Raw genomic sequence first — 19,035 nt, 5'->3', positions numbered from 1 at the left:
AAACTACAAAATAACGTCATTATACCAGGCTTGAAAGCAGTAAAGAGACATTTCATATCAGACAAAATGGGAAAGTATTTTGTATCCACATTTCTAAAGAGTTTTATCAGTTGACTAAAACCAAATCAGGCTGAGTGTTTCATTTAAGCGGTGTTCTGCATAGAGGGGAGTAAACAAGAAAAAGTTCCCCTGCAACAGTTGATATTAACATAAATGCGTCACTTTTTTTCTGGTTACATACAATTTTATTAAGCAATTCAAGAAACAGCACATTACACCATCACATGACAAATGTTTCTGAAAAATGTGTAATCTTTATTTAAATCCAAGCTACAATGTCACAGGATGTACAGTATAGCAGAGGCATTGAAATTCACCTCTCAATTTATTTCTCAAAGGGGTTTTGGGGAAATAAGTCTTAATCCCTTTCGAAACAATGTTTTGTTTATCAAATATTACTCCAGAGTATTGCGTACAGAAAACTACAAATAGATAAACATATGCTCAGATGTATCACAAGCCACAAAAAACATGTTTTTGAAGAAACGTTGCTGTAATAAAGAAGGAAAGAGAGAGTGGGGAAAAACAAAGCATTTGTAGAAAATATAAAAAAAGAAAAACTTAACAGGTTTCTAAAAAGGTCCTTAAGCCTTACATAAAATTCCAATCATCACAGTTGAACGTGTTCAATAGAAATATTACAAGGGCTGTTCTGGACCGGCTCCACAGGATTCTTGCAGAGCTATCTACAAAATGTGTAGCAGAGCAGGACGTCAGCTCTCAGGCGTACATGTCCTCACGGTCTGCGTTATAGACCTCGCCCTCCTGCAGCGAGGCAAAGTTTAGGAAGTGCGAGGGCCGGTGGACTTCATGGTAGAACTCCATGGGGTTGGCCAGCTGCAGGTCGTACTTCATGTTGGGGTCATGGCGAACACCTGGAGTAAGACGATGGAAAAATGGTTAATTCAAAATCATGTTTTGCCAATCCTATGACATGGATGCCTTCAGTACATCAGCCCTGCCTTAAAAAAGTTGTTTAAAACACAGTAAGTTATTTGAATGTTAGTCAGAGGAATAAAATGCTATTGCACTTTATAATCCAATCGGCACAGGGACAAATCGGAAAGATACATTTATGGTACCAATTCTTTATTGTTCATTTATATACTCCATGGACACTACCATTTCGAGAGTTAAAATTTGCTCTGCTGTCTTTGGTGTGTTCATGAGCTTCAAGTCCTTTTGTGGAAACAACATGGACACTACAAATAAGACGTATTATATTTTATAGCGTAGAGGTTTTTTGTTTTTTTTAATCTTGAGGAGGGCCGTTCATTTCTAAGTTGGAACCTACTTTTTCCTATTATTCAAAAGTGGAGTTAATTGAAGCAGAAAAATAGTTTCCCTTCATAAAATAGAAATAAGGGGTACTCACCCATGAAGTTGTAGTTCCAGGAGACCTGGCCAGGCACCATGAAGAAGCCCAGGAAGCGGTCAGAGAGCAGCATCTGCACTCTCTCATAGTGGGAGGGCAGGTAGCCTTTAGGGTTGTTTCCCTTGTCTGTGTTCTGCCGACCCCACTCATAACCACTGGGTGTCAGCTTGTAGGCTGTGAGCGTGCACGAGCCTGGTGTGAAGCTGAAAACAGATGCAAGAATACAAAATGATGTACCATTTAATATCAAACATTACTGAATATGCAGAAAACAGATGTGTATTTTTCTAAACTGACTTAAGTAAAAAAAAAAAAAAGAAGTAATTATTCCACCTCAGTATTATTTCATCTATGAAAAAGATAGACCATTACTTGTTTAAAATGTGTGATTGCCTTTCTCTGTTTCAGGTCTTAAACAATATCAAGTTGCTCAGGTCTACTTCCCAGTAAAAAGTGCTTACTGTCCGTGTTAATGAAACATACCTGCAGGTGATGATGATGGTTTTCTCTCCGTCCCATGAGGGGTTGTCAGCCATGACCTTGGCATGCGTGGTGACGTCCTGTGGGGACAGCTGGGGCGACTCATTGGGCTGGGTATGGATCCATCCGAGTGGCTCCATTTCCTGTTTTAAGGGGATGAGTTATTTATATTAGTTAAACTTAACAATTACTGGAACAAAAAAAAGAAGACTGAGCTGTAAAAGGTTCTCTGACTGTATGCCCGTCTTACTTTAAGGTATTCATGACCCGGCAGCTGGTTGGGCAGGTGAACAGTCTGGTGAGTCCCCCACTGTGGCACCATGACGATACAACGGATCTCCTTCACCTGGGGGTTATCTGGTGGACTCGTGCCATACAGGTAGCCTGCAATCTGGAAAAACACAGTGCCCCGTCAGTATCTATTGATAGTTTCTTTCATTTGCCCAGACATGATGAAGGACTTTCAGGTAGGGATGTCCTGGTGTGCATGACTATTTTCAAATGAAACAATACAATACATGTCTATCAATTATAGTATTATTAATCCATTGCATACCTGTGCACGCAAATCTGAGATGCAGATGAACTTCTTGAGGACGTTCTTGGGCAGGATGTAGGTGTAGCCCGTCTCCTTGATGTCGTCAGATGACACGTAGATGTGGTTGGTTCGGAGGTGGAGGTTGGCAGCAGATATGGCTCTGAAGGGTAAAGAACAAGAAACATTAAAGCCAACTGAGAAGGATCCAATAAAACCCCCTAAATATCAGTGTTTTCCAGAGTGGAGAAATCCCTAAAACCTTTTACAAACTGTCTGCTTACCTGACTCTCCATTCGGTCTTCGATGAGAAGGTCTGGGTCTCATAGTTGGAGGTGGTGGATGTGATGATCTCGTCACCGTGCTTGTTGACAGTGCGGGTCTGCGTGGCTGTGAGCTGCGACTGCTCTTTGGTTTGCTTCTCAATCTCGGCAATCTGCTGGCGCTGCTGTGAGGGAGCAGAGATCTCCATACCCAGGATGATGTCACGGATCTCAGACTGTGTCAGTGAGGCCACGTTCACACTGGATAAAGACAATGAAAGCTTTGGCTATCAACGCAAGACTGGCTTTATTCTGAGCTATTAAGTTACGGAGCAGAACATTCGTTTCCCATAATCAGGAAATATTCAGTGCATGAATAAATACTCACTTGTTCTTTTTGCCGTAATCTGCCAGAATGAGATCTTTGAGTTGCACCTCCACCTTGATCCATTCTTCGTCGGTGAGCGTGGGCCAGATGTGATGAGGCTCGGTGATGGTGGTCTTGTCAGGCTTCAGGATCACCTTGGCACGGTCATTGTTGACGTGCAGCGCTCTGAGGATCAGGATAAGTCGGGAGAAGGCCTAGAGATGGAGCAGAGCAGCAAACAAAAACTATTTACACGGGGGATAAGTAGATGTCATCAAACATCAATGCATGATAATAAGTTTAGCTTGGTACCTAAGCACAAATTCTTTCTAACAGCTTGTTATAACTTCCATAGAGAAACAATACAGTGATGTCAATCTAAAAATGTTCATTGAATTCTGGTCTTAGCCTCCTGTGGGACAGAGTGAGACTCACTGTGTAGGACGAGATGGTCTTGAGCCAGTCGTCGTAGAGGTTGAACAGCACCATCTGAGGCTCGGTCGCCTTCAGGATCAGATCTCCAAACTTCTCCACCTTCAGACAGGCCTGGAAGGGCAGCTGCAACTCAGAACCTTTGATCACGATGTTGGGGAAGTCGAGCAAGTGGACCTACGCAGAGAAAACAATGGAATTAGATTTGGAAAGGCATTGGACTGCATCCGACCATCAGGAAATGAACTGAGATGAACATTCAGCTGTTACAAGCATAACAGATCCTCACCTCCAGAGGGTCCAGCATGCCCTTCCTGGTTACAATGATCTGTTTGGGCTGCTCTTCCACGGGGAGGGAACGAATCAGAGCAGCCACTTCTTCAGCTGTCTTCCATTTGGCCAGCTGCAGGGACAAAGGCGGAATAATGTCTGAATATAATGGAGGAATGAGCAGCTTTGGTGTATCTTAATAGTCACTTTGTCAAGGTGGGGCAGGTGTTTGTGTGTTTGTGTCACTTAGCTGCAAACTTTTGAGTCAAGGAATTCATAAACCAACACATGTATAGTACAAAATTCAAAAACAACTATTGTAAGATTTTGCACTAGATAATTAAACCAGGGTTCAGATCATTGAACACAATAGGAATGTGTATGAATCAATATAAAAAGGTGGGTAAGGGGAGGTGAGCAGGGCCGCACCTGTCCCAGACGCTTCTGTCCAGCCCACACTGAGGTGTGAATGATCTTGAGGAAGAGCTGACCAGTCCTGGGGTTGAAGATGAAAATAGCTCCGTTGATGGGCTTTGTGGTCAAGTTACCCTCAAAGGTCTGTTGAGAAGAAGATGGAGAATACATTTGACTAAACAAAAAAGGATAACATTTTTATTCCAATGCAAAAGCAACAAAATCCAGAGAACTTTAAGAGCCATTCCTAAAAACAATGTTAGTGCACATCGACTCTTCATTGAGTAACTAGAGGGGGAGGAGTCAGTCCTCACCTTGTGGATGGTGACTCGGTACACGTTGGTGTCGTCCACAAACCAGATGATCTGGTTGGAGAAGAGTTCTCCGTAGTTCTGAGAGGACAGGTAGGGCTCAGTGGGCTCGGAGGAGTACAGCTGCAGACCCTTGCGGATGCGCTCTCTGAGCACATACAGGGCCGGGTTGGCCTTCATGATCTTGGCCATGGCCTGCTGGATCAGAGGCTTGCTTCCAGGGAACCAGTTACCATAGGCACTAAGAAGGAGATACAATGATAAACACCGTTAATTACTCATTTAAGCATTTATCCCCCCCCCCCCCCCATCAACATTTGCTGTGTGGATGGCCAGTTCAGACAACGTCTACTAAACATAACCATTGGAGCTGAAGTGACTTTCTGTCGCAGACAGTTACCATTATGTTAAACAAGTTAGGAAGCTAGTGTGAATGCTTCAGCAGAACATACTTGTTATAATGAACATGTGGATGCAAAGATCCAGACAATGCCATAAAACATTTGCATGACACTTTCTCTCCCCCCCCCCCCCTTTCCTTTTCCACTTTTACTCATTCGAGTAGCCAATATAATCATGTTACACCAAGATCAGACAGTTGAGCAAAAAAGGATGATGTGGCTCACTAGTTAGTTTCCCTTCTACATTATTAAGTAAATACCTGCCATCATGTTTCTTATTTACTCAGCTCTATAAACAATGCTAACCTGTGGAGGTTGTAAGCCAGGTCGATAGCGATGAGCACTCCAGTGGGGGAGGGGTAGATACTCATGTTGTCCGTGGTGTAGTCCAGGAACTTGGCCCTGGCGTAGCGCTCGATGTCATGAGAGTCATAGTCACCCCAGCGCAGCTGGATGTCGATCCAGTACTTCTGTGTGGTGGTGCTGTCCATCACGTCCCTGTAGGAGGAGGTGCACATTTTAATTCATATAAAGAATACATAAAGTAACTGTTAAACTGCTTCCTTGACAGAGTTTATGAAATGCATTATTATTTAGGAAAGTCATTTAAATAAAGCTTTAAAATGCATACTTTGAGTCAGCAAGCAGAGATGGCCGAGAGACGTTCCACTTGTATGATGCAAAGAGCAGGATGTCTGCACAGGAGGAGTTCATCTTGTATGACTTCCTGGGATGGATGGTCTCCTTCTGCACCGTCTCAATCTCAAGAGCATCCAGCTCCTGATCAAACACCTGCAAACAAAAACGTAAAAGTTATAATCACAAAGAACAAGTCATAAATAAAAGGAACGTTTTAAACTTCAGTGCACTCGTCCGTAATGAGGTAAAGAAATAAACCCTACCTGACAGAGATCCATGACGACGCTCTCATGAATCTTCTGCCACAAGTGAGCCCTGAAGATCTGAATGAGGGAGATCTTCAGAGTGGGGATCTTGCCGTGCATGAAGATTCCTGTCAGATCAAGTTGTACCTGGAAACCTACATACACCTAAAGACAGAGGGAGAGAAAATGTAAGTTGAGACATTTTAACCACTTGGACCCAAACATCTATTCTCCAGGGAACTAAACATTATTTCTAATATGGAAGAGAAACATTTACAAAATGTTGGTTGTACTTACGTTTGCTCTGTTGATGGTGGGGGACCACCAAAGTGTGAAGCGACGGTTGGGGATTTGGTTCAAACCAGACCTCTGGGCATTGGTCAGCTTCTTCCATTTCATGGACTCCTCAAAACCACTGGCCTTTTCCCTAAAGTCCAGAAATTGACACGGTTGATGATTTTCAATGAACGAATAAACATTATCCACAATTACAGAAAGTGAACAAGCATTTTCTTTAATATCAGTGTGAGCTCTAAAACTATCAAACTGTTATGTATCCTCAATGATTGCACCATAAGCATTGTAAGTTTCAAAGTGATCTTACCAGAAGAGACCCTCCCAGGTGGGAAAGTAAGTGCCCTTAAAGAGTGTGTGTTCCAGGATGCCCTCCACTCCGCCCAGAGCCTGGATCATGTCTGTGCGGTAGTTGTTCAGGTTCCACAGTTTGCCATCGTGCCTCTGGTGGGTCCACCAGAACGGATTCTGCTTCAGTACCTGCAAAACAACAAGACAGTCATCAATCACTAAATGCTTGTTGAACCTTGAATGCAACTTGTACAGTATTATAACGTGCAAGATACAGTGTTAAGGCTAATTGTTGGGATTTTGGTACTTTAAAAAGAAACTATTAAAACAAAAAAGCGACTCTCCCAAAATAGTTTTGTACTTCGACATGTCTTCATCATACCTGGTACTGTTTGAAATCTGTCCTGACTCTCCAGCCTTTGTCATAGGCCAGTGTGTGTCTGTCCTTCTGGAAAAGTGTGTTGATACGAGGGATGCCTCTGTCCCATGAGTCCTCCAGATCCTCCAGGGTCAGACGCCTAAAGCAGAGAACAACACACTGCTATTAGCCTCGTCCAGTTTCTGTTCATGTTTATTCAATAAAACAATTAGATTGTCAGATTCCATTCACAAACACATGTTATCGCTGATGGAGGCAGTACCTGTTCTGGGCGATGGCCTCCTGCCTCTTGAGAGCGTACTCGGCCCAAACCCGCTGAGAGTCGATGAACTCGCTCTCCCATGGCTGAATGTACCGATACAAGTTAGGAATCAGCTGGTCCTCTTCGTGGCTCATTCCAGACCTGAAATGGGTAATACCCACGTCTGTCTGCTTGGACCACCTGGTGGAAGGAGAAAAGAAGATTTAAAACCCAGTTTGCTCATTACATTTACAAGATGACTTACAGAACAGCCTGCATGCCAACTTACCGCAGGTCCGACTGAGGAATAAGCACGTGGCCCATGGACAGCATGCCAAGCCCACCCAACTCTTTGGGGGTGTAGAAGACGACAGGAGGGAAGCGGCTAGGCATTTTGGAGTTCAGGCCGATCTTGATACGAGTCTGGATCTTGTTCTCGCACTTCACCAGCAGGTCCAGGAGCTCCTGGGTGTTGACCACAGCCTCGCGGAAGTACGTCATCAGACCAATCAGAGCCGTGTTCCATTTGTTCACAATCTGGAGGTCAACAGGGGACAGAGTGAAATATTCTGACGACAATATTTTCTGCTTCTGATCTGGTTTTTTGAAGAGGGTTGTCAGCTGACCTTGGTGAATGTGGTGGATCCAGAGGCCATCAGGATCTGCCGCACTCTGTTGTGGAAACGCTGCATTGATTCGTCATCCACGCGCAGGAAACACTGTGCGGTCCTCTCTTTGGTGACCTACACAGGCAAACAATAAGAGAACTTAAAAACAGAAATGAGATCACGACCATTTTAAGACGGGTAGCAGTGATGCTATCATAAGATGCAAGTGTCAGTACTGTATTGACTGTGTGTAAAGTTGAATCCCATAAGGATATTATATTGATTCATTAGACAAGAATATTGTGCCGATATTAAAAGTCCATGATGGATCGGTACACCCATAGAACTGACATTAGACATCGATTAGTTAAAGCACTGTTCTGGCAAACTGCCACATTAATTCCTCAGCATAACAGATGCTTGTTTTGGGCAACAATTCCTCACCTCGTTCTGCAGGTTCCACACACCGTCCTTGTGAGTGAACTCCTCGTAGCTGGTGCGGCACTTTGGCAAGATACGGCACTCAAACCCGCACATGTTGAAGAGCAGGTTGGGGTTGTCTTTGCTGTAGACGGAAACAAAGCTGTTCTCCCACTGCACCGTGGTGACGGATCTGGGCAGGCGGTTCTTGATGTCCCAGAAAACAGCACGTCCCCTGGGAGAATAAAAAGAAGATTACTTTTTGCCTGCAAATTTGGTATGAAGATTTGAATGTTCAACATAGAATTATATTTAATCAAATGTTGAGGCGGAACTCACAGGTTGACGTCATGCTTCATCAGTCTCATGCGGGCATCGCGGGGCCAGCACTTCTTGTTGTTATAACCCACAATGTTCTCATTGTTGGGGTCTGGATGCTCCGTCAGGTACCTCTGAATCAGATCCCTGGCCTCATCAGCAGAGAACCTGAAAAAGTCATTTGACTTATAATTAATCAATGAAAACACTTTTTCATCCATGTTCACAAATTACTTTCAGGCAGTAAAGGTAGAAGCCAAGTACAGTTAGTACAGATTTCAAAAATGTAAAGCAGAAAGGCTTTCCAAATGGTTTATCTTAGGACCATCAATCATTTTGGTGATTCAACCCCACCTGAAGAAGATGTGGATGCGGTCGATGTAACGGCAGTACAGTCGGATTGGGTGGGCGCTCTCCGTGGGTGTGTCTTGGAAACTGAGGAAGTCATTGGGCATCTGAGGCGGGCCAGCCATCTCACTGGCACGGTGCAGACCCAGGACCAGCAGGTCCATCACCAGGCCGTAGTACTGCACAATGAATGAGGCAAACTGCAGCCCTCTGATGATGCCGTAGGAGTTTGTGTGGTTCATGTCCTAGAAAAGAGACAAAGATAAACATTTAGATCAAACACAAGTAAAAACTGTACGTCAATCAAGAACCACTTTAAAGGTAGGGTAGGCAAGAACGGAGACACCAGCTCGAGTGCGCTAGAATTTGAAAGCACGCAGCCGGAAAAAAATCTGCCCCTTCCTTCAGACTTCCTTACAGAGCCCCTCCTCCAACACACACGAACATGACCAACGAGGGTACGAGATACATTTGTGCACAGATTGAAGGCTGACAGGCAGGTAGGCCATCCAGTTATTTTAGCCGGGCCGGCTCAGATGATTGGTCGTTCTTTTTACAGCGCCACGGCTTCCACAGATGACATTTTTGTAATGTATTTATTGTCAAAGCATTTAAGATATTCATTGCTATCAGGATGTTAAGAGCATTCCATGGAATATAACAAAAAGTGTTTCTGAAGTGAATTACCTACCGCACCTTTAAAATGTCTTTACACTGATCAAAAGGTTCCTTATACCCGAGGAGTTATGTATAAAAGCCTTACAGGGTTGAATGAGTGTAGTTACCTTGTAGTTGATGACCACATTGTTCTTGGCTGTCATGTAATCAGCGATGTTGTGGTCAACAATGAGACGCAGCAGCCTGTTGAGCAGGGTCAGATCGATCTTCTCGTACATCTTCTCGTAGCGAGACTCCAGCATCACGTTGCACTCTCCCTCCGCCGTCTCCCACACGTCCTGCAAGTTGTTGATGCCTGAAGAGAAAATAACAGAAAGCCTTCAGATAACATTTGATTCTGCTAACATTACAGGATTCATTAGATGTGATATAGGTTACTAAGAAACCCAACCTCACTCATTACATATGATTATAATTTCATTCGGGAAACCCTCCATTATGAATGGCTCTGACCTTGGCACCACTTGTAGACCAGCAGTGGTGGGGGTTCAGTGTCAGCAGGTTTGATCCAGGGTGGGAACAGACGCCTTTTGTCTGCCTCGTACCACAGGTACTGGTCGAGGTAGGCATCTGTGATCTTCTCCAGGGGCTCGACATCATACACAGGCACCAGGTGACTGTACAAGTCCATGAACTCAATACCAACCTGTAAAGGAAGAAGTAGTTGAGAGACTGATAGGAAGCAGATATGATGGGTGCTAAATAATTGTGATTTAAATATTGACCAAAATTATTATGATTTTTGGCATAAATGAGCAGCCATTTTTCTTCAGCTTTTAAAAATTCCACATGTTTGTCAGCATAAACTACAGAGTGAACTAAAAGTATCTGCATGTCCTGGTGCTGACCTCTTTGAAGGCTCTCTGGGTGAGCAAGTGACGTTTGATCCTGGACAAGGCCTCGTGAGGATTGTCGTAAGCCTGCTCAATCAGACCCAGCTCCTCCCTCTGACTCTGGTTCAGACGGGACTTCACACTAAGGGACAAAGAGACACAAACTCAATATCAAGAAAACAATGTACCCTCATTTGCTGATGAAGTTATTCATGTTGAAACTGCCTTTACCTGTATGCTTCCTTGAGCCTCTCCAGGGCCAGGATGAGCAGCTTGGTGTCGTGTTTGTAGGACAGGGGAGGGAAAGGGATGGGGGAGAACCGCCGACTCTCCAGCCAATGAACAGTGGTGGTGTAAATGGCCACCGCCTCTTCAGCTGTGATGTAGGGGCCATCCTGCAGACAGAATATTTACAATCATTTACAAAAATGGCAAAATACTAAACTAAGTTGTTATTAGGCATGTATCAGAAGCAATATCTGAATGGTAAGGAATCAACTACAGCTGCAACCAGTGATAAATACAAGAAGAACAGATCTCAATGATTTAACTTCTGCTGGAGTTTAACCACATATTAGTTCTCTTAACTTCAAATAATGTCTGAATGAAGAAGAGGCCAGCTGCTACTGCAGCCAGTCAACATTCAGTTTAATATTCCAAGGCAAGCAGACCAATGCAAGTGCGCCTTTGTAAGAGGACATCTTTACAAACGGTTGACTATCAGACATTAAATGTTTATAATTAGTCAATTCAGATGTGGGCATAAACACATTTCCTTTTTGAGCTTTGTTTTTCTGTGTTACCTTCAGGTAGTTGTGCTGCCTCTCCTGCTCAGCCTTCAGGTACAGACGGGTCAGTCTCCCCAGGTTCTTCTTGCACACCGTCTTATCCACAGTGGCTCCACGGCGGATTCGCTCACGGTTGTAGTGAGCCGTGTTGGTCCACCAGTCAGCTTTAGCCTTCACGTAGCGCAGGATCATGTTCTCAATGGGAGTGGGCAGGCCGGGCACCTGTAGTGATGGGAAGAACATAACAATTCAGTAGGGATGTCCCGATCACCTTTTTTTGCTCCCGATCCGATCCCAATGATTTGATTTTGACAATTTGCCAATACCGATTTTTCCCGATCCGATCTTTATGCAATGCATTAAGAGAAAAAAAAGCATTCAAGTTGTCCCTTAAGGTTCTTTTTTTTTTAATTTAAATTGGGTATTCTATCCAACATGGATATAGCTTCTTTTTTTCACAGCAGCATTGGATCAGTTCAGTTGTGCAGCATTGGATCAAAACAAAGCTCATCAGTACTCGTTAGCTTACTGCTAGTATTAGACACTGCGTCCTAATCTCTCTGTTGCCAGATTTGAGAGAAATAAGCAACCAGGTCTATGAAAACAAGCCCCAAAGAAGCAACACATCCATGATGTTCTGTAATTTGAAACCAAAACTAAGGCCTCAGGATGACTTTAAGACTTGAACATGGTCATTTTTGTTTTGTAACATTGAATACAAAATTTAAAAAAGTATTTAAATAAATAAATAAAAATAAATCCCGATCCCCGATTCTTTTCTCCCGATTCCGATCTTTTGAAAATCACGTGATCGTCTCCGATCCCCGATCACGTGATCGGATCGGGACATCTCTACAATTCAGATTTGGTTTATTGTGGCTCAACTAAAAGTGGAACAAAAGTGTTGAAACACTTTAGCGAACACTATTTCCAGTATCTTTTTTTAACCTTCAAATGTTTCGTATCATGGATTTTAAAATGAGGGAAAAGAATATTGCAGTGAAATATTTCTGAAACCAGCTAATCTATATGCCAAACCGGTCAACAGTGCTTACATTTTAGTTCAAGCTATATACAACTTCAAGTAGTCAAAGCCCAAGCAGTCTATGCATTATTACACTTAAAGTAGTAGTAGTGGAGAGGTGTATATGGTATTTAGTCAGATAGGACCTGATCCCGGTCATGCACTGACCTTCCAGGGGATGTTGGCCTTCCAGCACCTCCAGGATTCACTGAGGTGCTGCAGGATGGTTCTGGCTTTGTTCTGTTTGATGCCCTCAGGCATCATGTCCAGGATGTCATGCATCACGGCGGCACGCAACTCCAGGTCAAAGTGAGACTCCACGCGCTGTTTGGTCACAGTCTTGGCTACGCCCTTGGAGTGACGTCCTGATGAGGCAATCAAAAACAATTGTAGCTTAAACGTCAAGTAATTACTGCAAATGCAAACCTTTGTGCCTCATACAATTTTTTTGCTGAAATAATATTGTTCCCCATCAAAACAAAAATAAAAAAAGTACTTCTTCATACCTTCGAACTGCCTGGCGAGCAGATTTCCCAGCCACCTCTCCAACAGCGGAGTGATCCCTCTCATGAAGAACAGCCACACCCTCCAGCCTGGAGCCCAGAAGCCACAGCCTGGGCCCTTGCCAACAGGACCCTGATTTTAAAATAGATAAAAAGACAAGTCAGTATACAACAAATCATAATATCTTTAAAAGCCCAAATGATTGTGTGTAGGGGAAATGCTATTAAATGGACACCAAAACATATTTCCAATGCACAAGAAGGTTAACTTACAGTGTTGAACCGGTAGTAAATGAGATGCTTCAGATCTTTGCACATCCGGATTTGTCTCATCAACTTGTACTTGTAACGGTACATGCCAGTCAGCTGACCAACGTGGGCGAAGATGTACTGCAGACCATCGGACAACTACAATACAGAGTTGAAAAGCTAGGATTAGACGAGAATGAAATGACTGCACAGTAGTTAAGACAATCACAACAAATGATGAGTCATCAAACTTTCTGATAACAGAAACCTTCCTAAAAAACCATGTCATTTAAAAGCGCCTTGTTTTACATGGCAAGTAGTTTGAACTTTTAACCCCCTTCCCTCGCAGAATAGATTTAAACTTTAACTACAACAGACAAAACTCAGGAGCTTTATTTGTCCAGTCAACAAGATTCATTGTAACCTCCAAAAGACAAAGTGTGTAGGTAAGTTAGCTCAGGTACAGACGGGACTTGCAAAATCTTCCGCTGAACTAACCTGGAAGGCATCAACATTTCCCAGCCTGTACTGCACGTGGCTGTCCACCACCAGCTTGCTGAGGCGCAGCACCTCTCTGCACAGGTGGAAGGCATTTCCGAATCGGGACTTCTTTCTTTCCTTGGGGACAAAGACAACAACACAGCTGTAGATCAAAACCGGAACACATGGAAAAAATGTGGTTTGACTAGATTTTGAGCTTCAGATTGTAAATGTGTGTGTGTGTGTGTGTGTGTGTGTGTGTGTGTGTGTGTGTGTGTGTGTGTGTCTACACTTCAAACAAAAGTATACTAAAAAAATAACATTAACAAAAATGGCTAAATAAAGAAAACATTTTGTATTAAGTGTTCCTAAACAAAGTTGTTATGAGCAATGTCTGAACAATGAAGAGGCCAACTGCTACTGCAGCCAGTCAAATATAAAAGTCACCATTCATTTTAATATTCCTCCAGTTCTTACGCACAGGCAAGCAGACCAATGCAAGTGCGCCTTTGTAAGAGGATTACATTACAAACTCAAAAGGTCATCTATCTTGGTAGATTATAATAAGTAATTACTTATGTGGGTAATAACTTTAACGTCACTTAACAACTCAGCTTGATATCAAAACTGAAATACATACAATACAAAACTGATTTTGACCATCAGATTGTAAATATTTGTTTTTAAGCTTCCAACAGAAGTGCAATAAAACATAATTAAAGCTACATTTGACCTACACTGCGCACATACAATGTCAACAACAACAACAACAGGTAGTTCTGCTCTGGAGATTGTACCTTTGTGGTCAGTGTCTTGACAGGCTTCAGGTTGAAGTTGTAATCCAGATGCAGGTAGTTGAGGTTCTTACGATGGATAAGCAGATTGAGCATGTTGTAACCCTGACGACAGACTTGCAGACCGACCTCCACCCAGTCCAGCTTGGTGGACTGGAAGAACTTGGTGGCCTTGAAGGAGCGGAACAGATACCTGAAATGCAACGGAAGGAAAATCTTTTTATTTTAAAACAATTGATGAGCAAAAACCCTTTCGCATAAATATGGGTTAAAAAGGAAATCAAAATAAAGTTTCCAATGATGCTCACCTCTTCTTCTGGGCTTTGGGTGGTCTGTGTTTGAGAGCATTAAGCACATAGTACTTGAGAAGTTTCTGGTAGGACACACGCACTTTCACTGGCTGTCCTGCAGGGCAGTGCTCACGATACCTGGAGAAAATTAACAACAACCATTTAGAATTTATCACATGAATGAGATACACAAAATGACATTTCCAACATGGCAAACCCAGCTCTTTGCAATCTGCGAGTCATCCTACATTCCCCTCAACATGTTGGTATTTTGCTCACCAGTTCTTGATCAGGGGGATATCAATGGCACGCCTTGTGCGGCCAGATCTGAGGTTGAAGGGTCTCGGTGCCCACAGCAGAGCGATGCCATTGGCTGTGTTGTCTGTGTAGAGTGGGGTCTCCTTGAGGAGGGGCTCCACATACTCAGGAAGCTCAAACTCCTCGTCATCATCAGGCAGAGGCTCCTGACTCTGGTGGTGCAGGACATTTTTAAAAGAAAAAGTGAGTTCAAGAATCTTTACTTTGAAATAGAACAGATACTTCTGCAGATACTTTAACCACTTATCAGTTTAAACTCTTAACTTCAAATAATGAGAAATAATGTCTGAACGATGAAGAGGCCAACTGCTACTGCAGCCAGTCAGATATAAAGTCACCATTCATTTTAATATTCCTCCAGTTCTTACGCACGGGCAAGCAGACCAATGCAAGTGCGCCTTTGTAAGAGGATTTTGTTCAAAATCTACGTCTCTAAATTTCATTGCGAATAAAAGTTATTTTTTTTCACAGCTGTCAAATATGGATGATTAGCCACAATCAAACAAACTTACCTTGACAGAGTGTCTGTGGGAAATTGGGTTGATCAGCGGGTCGAAGTAGAACGCTGGGAGATCTGGATCCTCCGTCTTGATGAACACCACGTTGGGTGTATGATACCTGTGAGGGTAAAGACATCGGTTTTAACTCAATACTGACACTTCATGTTTTATTTATTTATATTAGAGTTACATCGACTCGTTGTTTACATCTATAAGAAATAACTCATCCATTCATTAATTTCTTACCAGGTTAGGTGGACATAGTGCGGCAAGTTGTTGTACAAGTAGGGGAAAGCGATTTTGTACTCTGTCCTGATAGGCTGTCGGATAATGATCTTGTTGATGTCATTGAACTCATTCCAGTCTTCATCCCTGCAGAAGACACAGAAGGATAAACTTAGTCACAAATCATATAAAATGATACATAGAACATATATTACTTGTTGCTTGCTTGTAAGCGCTTTGAGTGCCAGGAAAAGCGCTATATAAATGTAATGTATTATATATCATACAAAGTATTTTAACTTAAATAATCAAATAATTTCAAGAATCTAAAACAACCTGTTTTACATGAACATGCAAGTTGTGCTCATGCAAAGTAAGCGCAACATCTGCTAAATAAAAAACAGTATTGAGTCTAAAGATCTTAATTTATTTAAAAAGGCAAGAGGCCCTTACTGAAGGTTGATGTCTCTGACAAGTGGCTCAAACTTTGGTCCTCCAGGGATGGCCATATTCAAGGCCTTGGAAGTGAAGAAGGCCTTGAGGTCAAACAGATAGAAGTAGTTGAAATCCACCAGGTCTGTGAGCAGCTGATTGGCCAGGCGGTACAGTGTGGACATCATAGGCAGTGTGAACTGCCAGCGACGGTAGGTGGTGCCATTCACAAACCTGAAGAGGAAAACAGTGTCATTTCAATTCTGCTGGCTACACATAATCTAAATATGAACTTTAAATGTTTGTCTGTAAAGAATGACATGAGGGCTTACTTGTTTGCGTCTTTGAGGGGTTGGTGATCATAGAGCCACTCTGCAACAGGAGAGTCCTCCTCATTGTCCAGCTCCATCTGGATCGCCTCCAGTGGTTCCACATCAAGGATGTTGTCTGCATAATCCAGCGGCGGTTCCTCATCATCAAATGGAGGAAATCGCATCCGCTTGAAGTGACGACGATCACGCTTCTCACGTCGCATCATGATCCACATAGTGCTGTGAGGAGGATACATTACAGAAATGATTAGATATATTTATTATAAACTAAATGTGCACATACATTTAGTTTCATGTCCAACAAAAATGACAAAGGAATAGCATCAAGCTTTCACTTACCCCCACTGTGCGATGTAGACCGGCTCTATGACCCAAGGGATTTCATTCACAAAAGAAATAGCTCCGGTAATGTGGTAGAGGACAGGCACGTCTCTGATCTGTTCCCAGGGCATAGGCATGTTTTCCAGCAGCTTCAGCACTGCATGGGGCATGTACTTGAGGGCACTGTTCAAGCAAAACAAACATACATGATAAGCTACGGTAGTGATAAATCTTCCTAACCAATTAACAAAAAAGAACTTGTGCACCAAAAAAATCTGTTTAAGAGTATATGTCCATTACTTTCTAGCAAAAAAAAAACTATTTTTGAATTGACAAAATTGTTTACTAATCTGATCATTTTTTTACCCGAGGTACACCCTCTTGTCATGGCGAAACTTTCTGTTGGTCATGTCTCCATGGTCCCTGATGATCTTGCGGACATGCTCAGGTGGCATGTCTTCCTTCTGGGCATCCACAAAGCCAAACTTTCTCTTTTCTGAGTAGCGCTTTGCCTGCAAGTGCTGCCATTTTCTTGCTTTTGAGTGGGAGGACAATAACAACACAATGAATCACCTCCACTTGTAACATAAACATTGCAATTTTGAACAAAAATGGGGACTTTCTGTGCTAATAGAGAGCCAACGTACCTTTCTCCTGCAGCTTTTCCTCAGACATGTAGTCCGGGACAGGTATGGGAGGGGGAACACCCGGTGGCATCCCTCCAGGGACCCCTCTGTAGGGGAAGGTAGCAGCCATGGTGTATCACACCTGAAAACAAACAGTTTCATTAATAAACATATTCTGATCCTGAATGTGTTGTCCACGTTTATTTGTTATAAATTAAAATGTAATTAATTAAATTATTAAGATAACAATGTTTTCCCGTTAAGAGAATGTATCACTCATAAAAGCCAAATGAATTCAAATTAGCTCCACCTTTACCAGCTGTGATAAAGACTATTGCATCAATAGTTATAATCAAAACATATGATATATATCATTCTGAAATGGAAAATCTGAATTTGGATTACTTGTACTAGTAACAGAGTGTTCCTGCTCTCTGGTACTTCTACTTTTACATTAGTACAAGATGTCAGTACTCCTACCACCTCTGAACAGTATGGAGTGGTCCCTGGTTCTGTAACAATATACGCACATTATATGACCCATGCAATATTTGAGAAATCCTTATAGATTGTATTAAATGTAATCTTGGCGATGTGAGACAAACAGGTACTTTTATTTTGCCACAAATACATATAAAACTATTGCACATAATCTAAAATGCTAACAGTACCATTCAACTAATAAGCTAGCCGTTAGCTCAACATGGCTTCTAGTACGGAAGAAACAGTAACGTTGTGCACAACTTCAAAATAACGGCAGACTTGACTCATTACTCGATTCGGTGACTTTTACAAATCTAATTGGCTGTTATTTAAAACACAGCTTACACCAAGCTACAGAACAATGAAGTTGGTCATCAAGGCCATGCGTGTCTGAAGCGGTAAGTTAGCCAACACTAGCACACAAGCTAACGACTGTGTGATAAGTAACACAACGAAAATAACACCCACCTCACTACCTGTGGGATTTCTTAGCGTTGCAGACAGCCGTGTTCCACAGACAATCAACTACCACATCATTTCTCTTTCAAAGTTGTATTGTTCCTTTTTCCAGGTGCTCTGTTGTGTTGACTGTCTTTATAAAACACGACGGCGGCCACACGATGGACGCAGTTCAGTGGGATTCACAGTAAACCGTACGCCGGATATACGTTCTTCTTCGCACTTAGCGTCTGGAGATCTACGTCGAAAACTTACGCAAACGTTGGACAAGCGCAATTTTGCAAGTACCCGGATGATCCCGTTTCCGGCGCACGACTGCCACCTGTAGTGTTGGAGTGATACAAACATTGTATAAAAACCAGTCTATGATACAAACATAACATTCTAACAATAAAAATATGAAGATGAACAATGCAGTATCACATTTTATTATAAGTATAAATGTGTTTCATTTGTTTAAGCCGCGAAAGTGGTTGCTTTATGTTTCTACGTTGCTTTTATTGTAGATATTAAAATATTTGGTTTGCTTTTTGGTAATACCGCGGTGAATTTGGTTTTAGGTTGGATATTCGACGGACATTCGCGAACCCACCAGCAGCATCAGTTTCCCCAGGGAGATCTTCTCCGCGAAACGAGGCTTTCACTTAGGGACCATCAACAAATGAAATCACTCAAAAATAAATGCTGGGTCAAATAACTACACTGGCTGTATAGGATACACCTCTTTTTATTGCATTTTAACCCTCTATATATTTTTATATTAATATTTTTGATTGAAAAATGAGCTTATTTCTTCAATACCTTCCAGGTCATGTGACCTAACCACTCAAAATCAATGTTGGGCCAAAGAACTACACTGGCTGAATAGGACACACCTCTTTTTATTGCATTTTAACGCTCTAAATATTTTTATAATAATATTTTTGATTGAAAAATTAGCTTATTTCTTCAATACCTTCCAGGTCATGTGACCTAACCACTCAAAATCAATGTTGGGTCAAAGAACTAC

The 19,035-nt window shown here is 42.4% G+C and overlaps 1 protein-coding gene across 2 annotated transcripts; it reads right to left on the bottom strand.

The window, feature by feature from the left end:
- Positions 1-294: 294 nt before the first annotated feature.
- Positions 295-18,205, bottom strand: prpf8 (pre-mRNA processing factor 8). 2 transcript variants are annotated; one of them, XM_079677819.1, is made up of 43 exons: positions 18,036-18,205; positions 17,106-17,226; positions 16,825-16,993; positions 16,477-16,641; positions 16,138-16,356; positions 15,827-16,039; positions 15,395-15,520; positions 15,161-15,266; positions 14,610-14,800; positions 14,349-14,468; positions 14,044-14,233; positions 13,265-13,384; positions 12,791-12,925; positions 12,521-12,650; positions 12,183-12,379; positions 11,006-11,212; positions 10,434-10,597; positions 10,218-10,344; positions 9,823-10,015; positions 9,477-9,664; positions 8,698-8,936; positions 8,365-8,511; positions 8,050-8,260; positions 7,624-7,740; positions 7,287-7,534; positions 7,019-7,198; positions 6,760-6,895; positions 6,397-6,566; positions 6,090-6,219; positions 5,811-5,957; positions 5,540-5,700; positions 5,215-5,406; positions 4,511-4,748; positions 4,212-4,340; positions 3,802-3,915; positions 3,516-3,689; positions 3,102-3,295; positions 2,735-2,974; positions 2,472-2,613; positions 2,166-2,306; positions 1,919-2,058; positions 1,436-1,638; positions 295-935 (listed from the first exon to the last, which is right to left on the bottom strand). In XM_079677819.1, exons 2-43 carry the CDS (start codon positions 17,212-17,214, stop codon positions 781-783), a joined length of 7,017 nt encoding a protein of 2,338 aa, XP_079533945.1. In that variant the 5' UTR covers positions 17,215-17,226; positions 18,036-18,205; the 3' UTR covers positions 295-780. The 2 variants fall into 2 exon arrangements, with proteins under 2 accessions (XP_079533945.1, XP_079533946.1); XM_079677820.1 differs by having other exon boundaries at positions 18,044-18,201.
- Positions 18,206-19,035: the final 830 nt, after the last annotated feature.

The sequence above is a fragment of the Notothenia rossii genome (assembly GCF_949606895.1).
Source record: "Notothenia rossii genome assembly, chromosome: 4".
Taxonomy (NCBI): Eukaryota; Metazoa; Chordata; class Actinopteri; order Perciformes; family Nototheniidae; genus Notothenia; species Notothenia rossii.
Note: the sequence above shows the minus strand (reverse complement) of the source record. Positions and strands in the feature narration are given on the sequence as shown.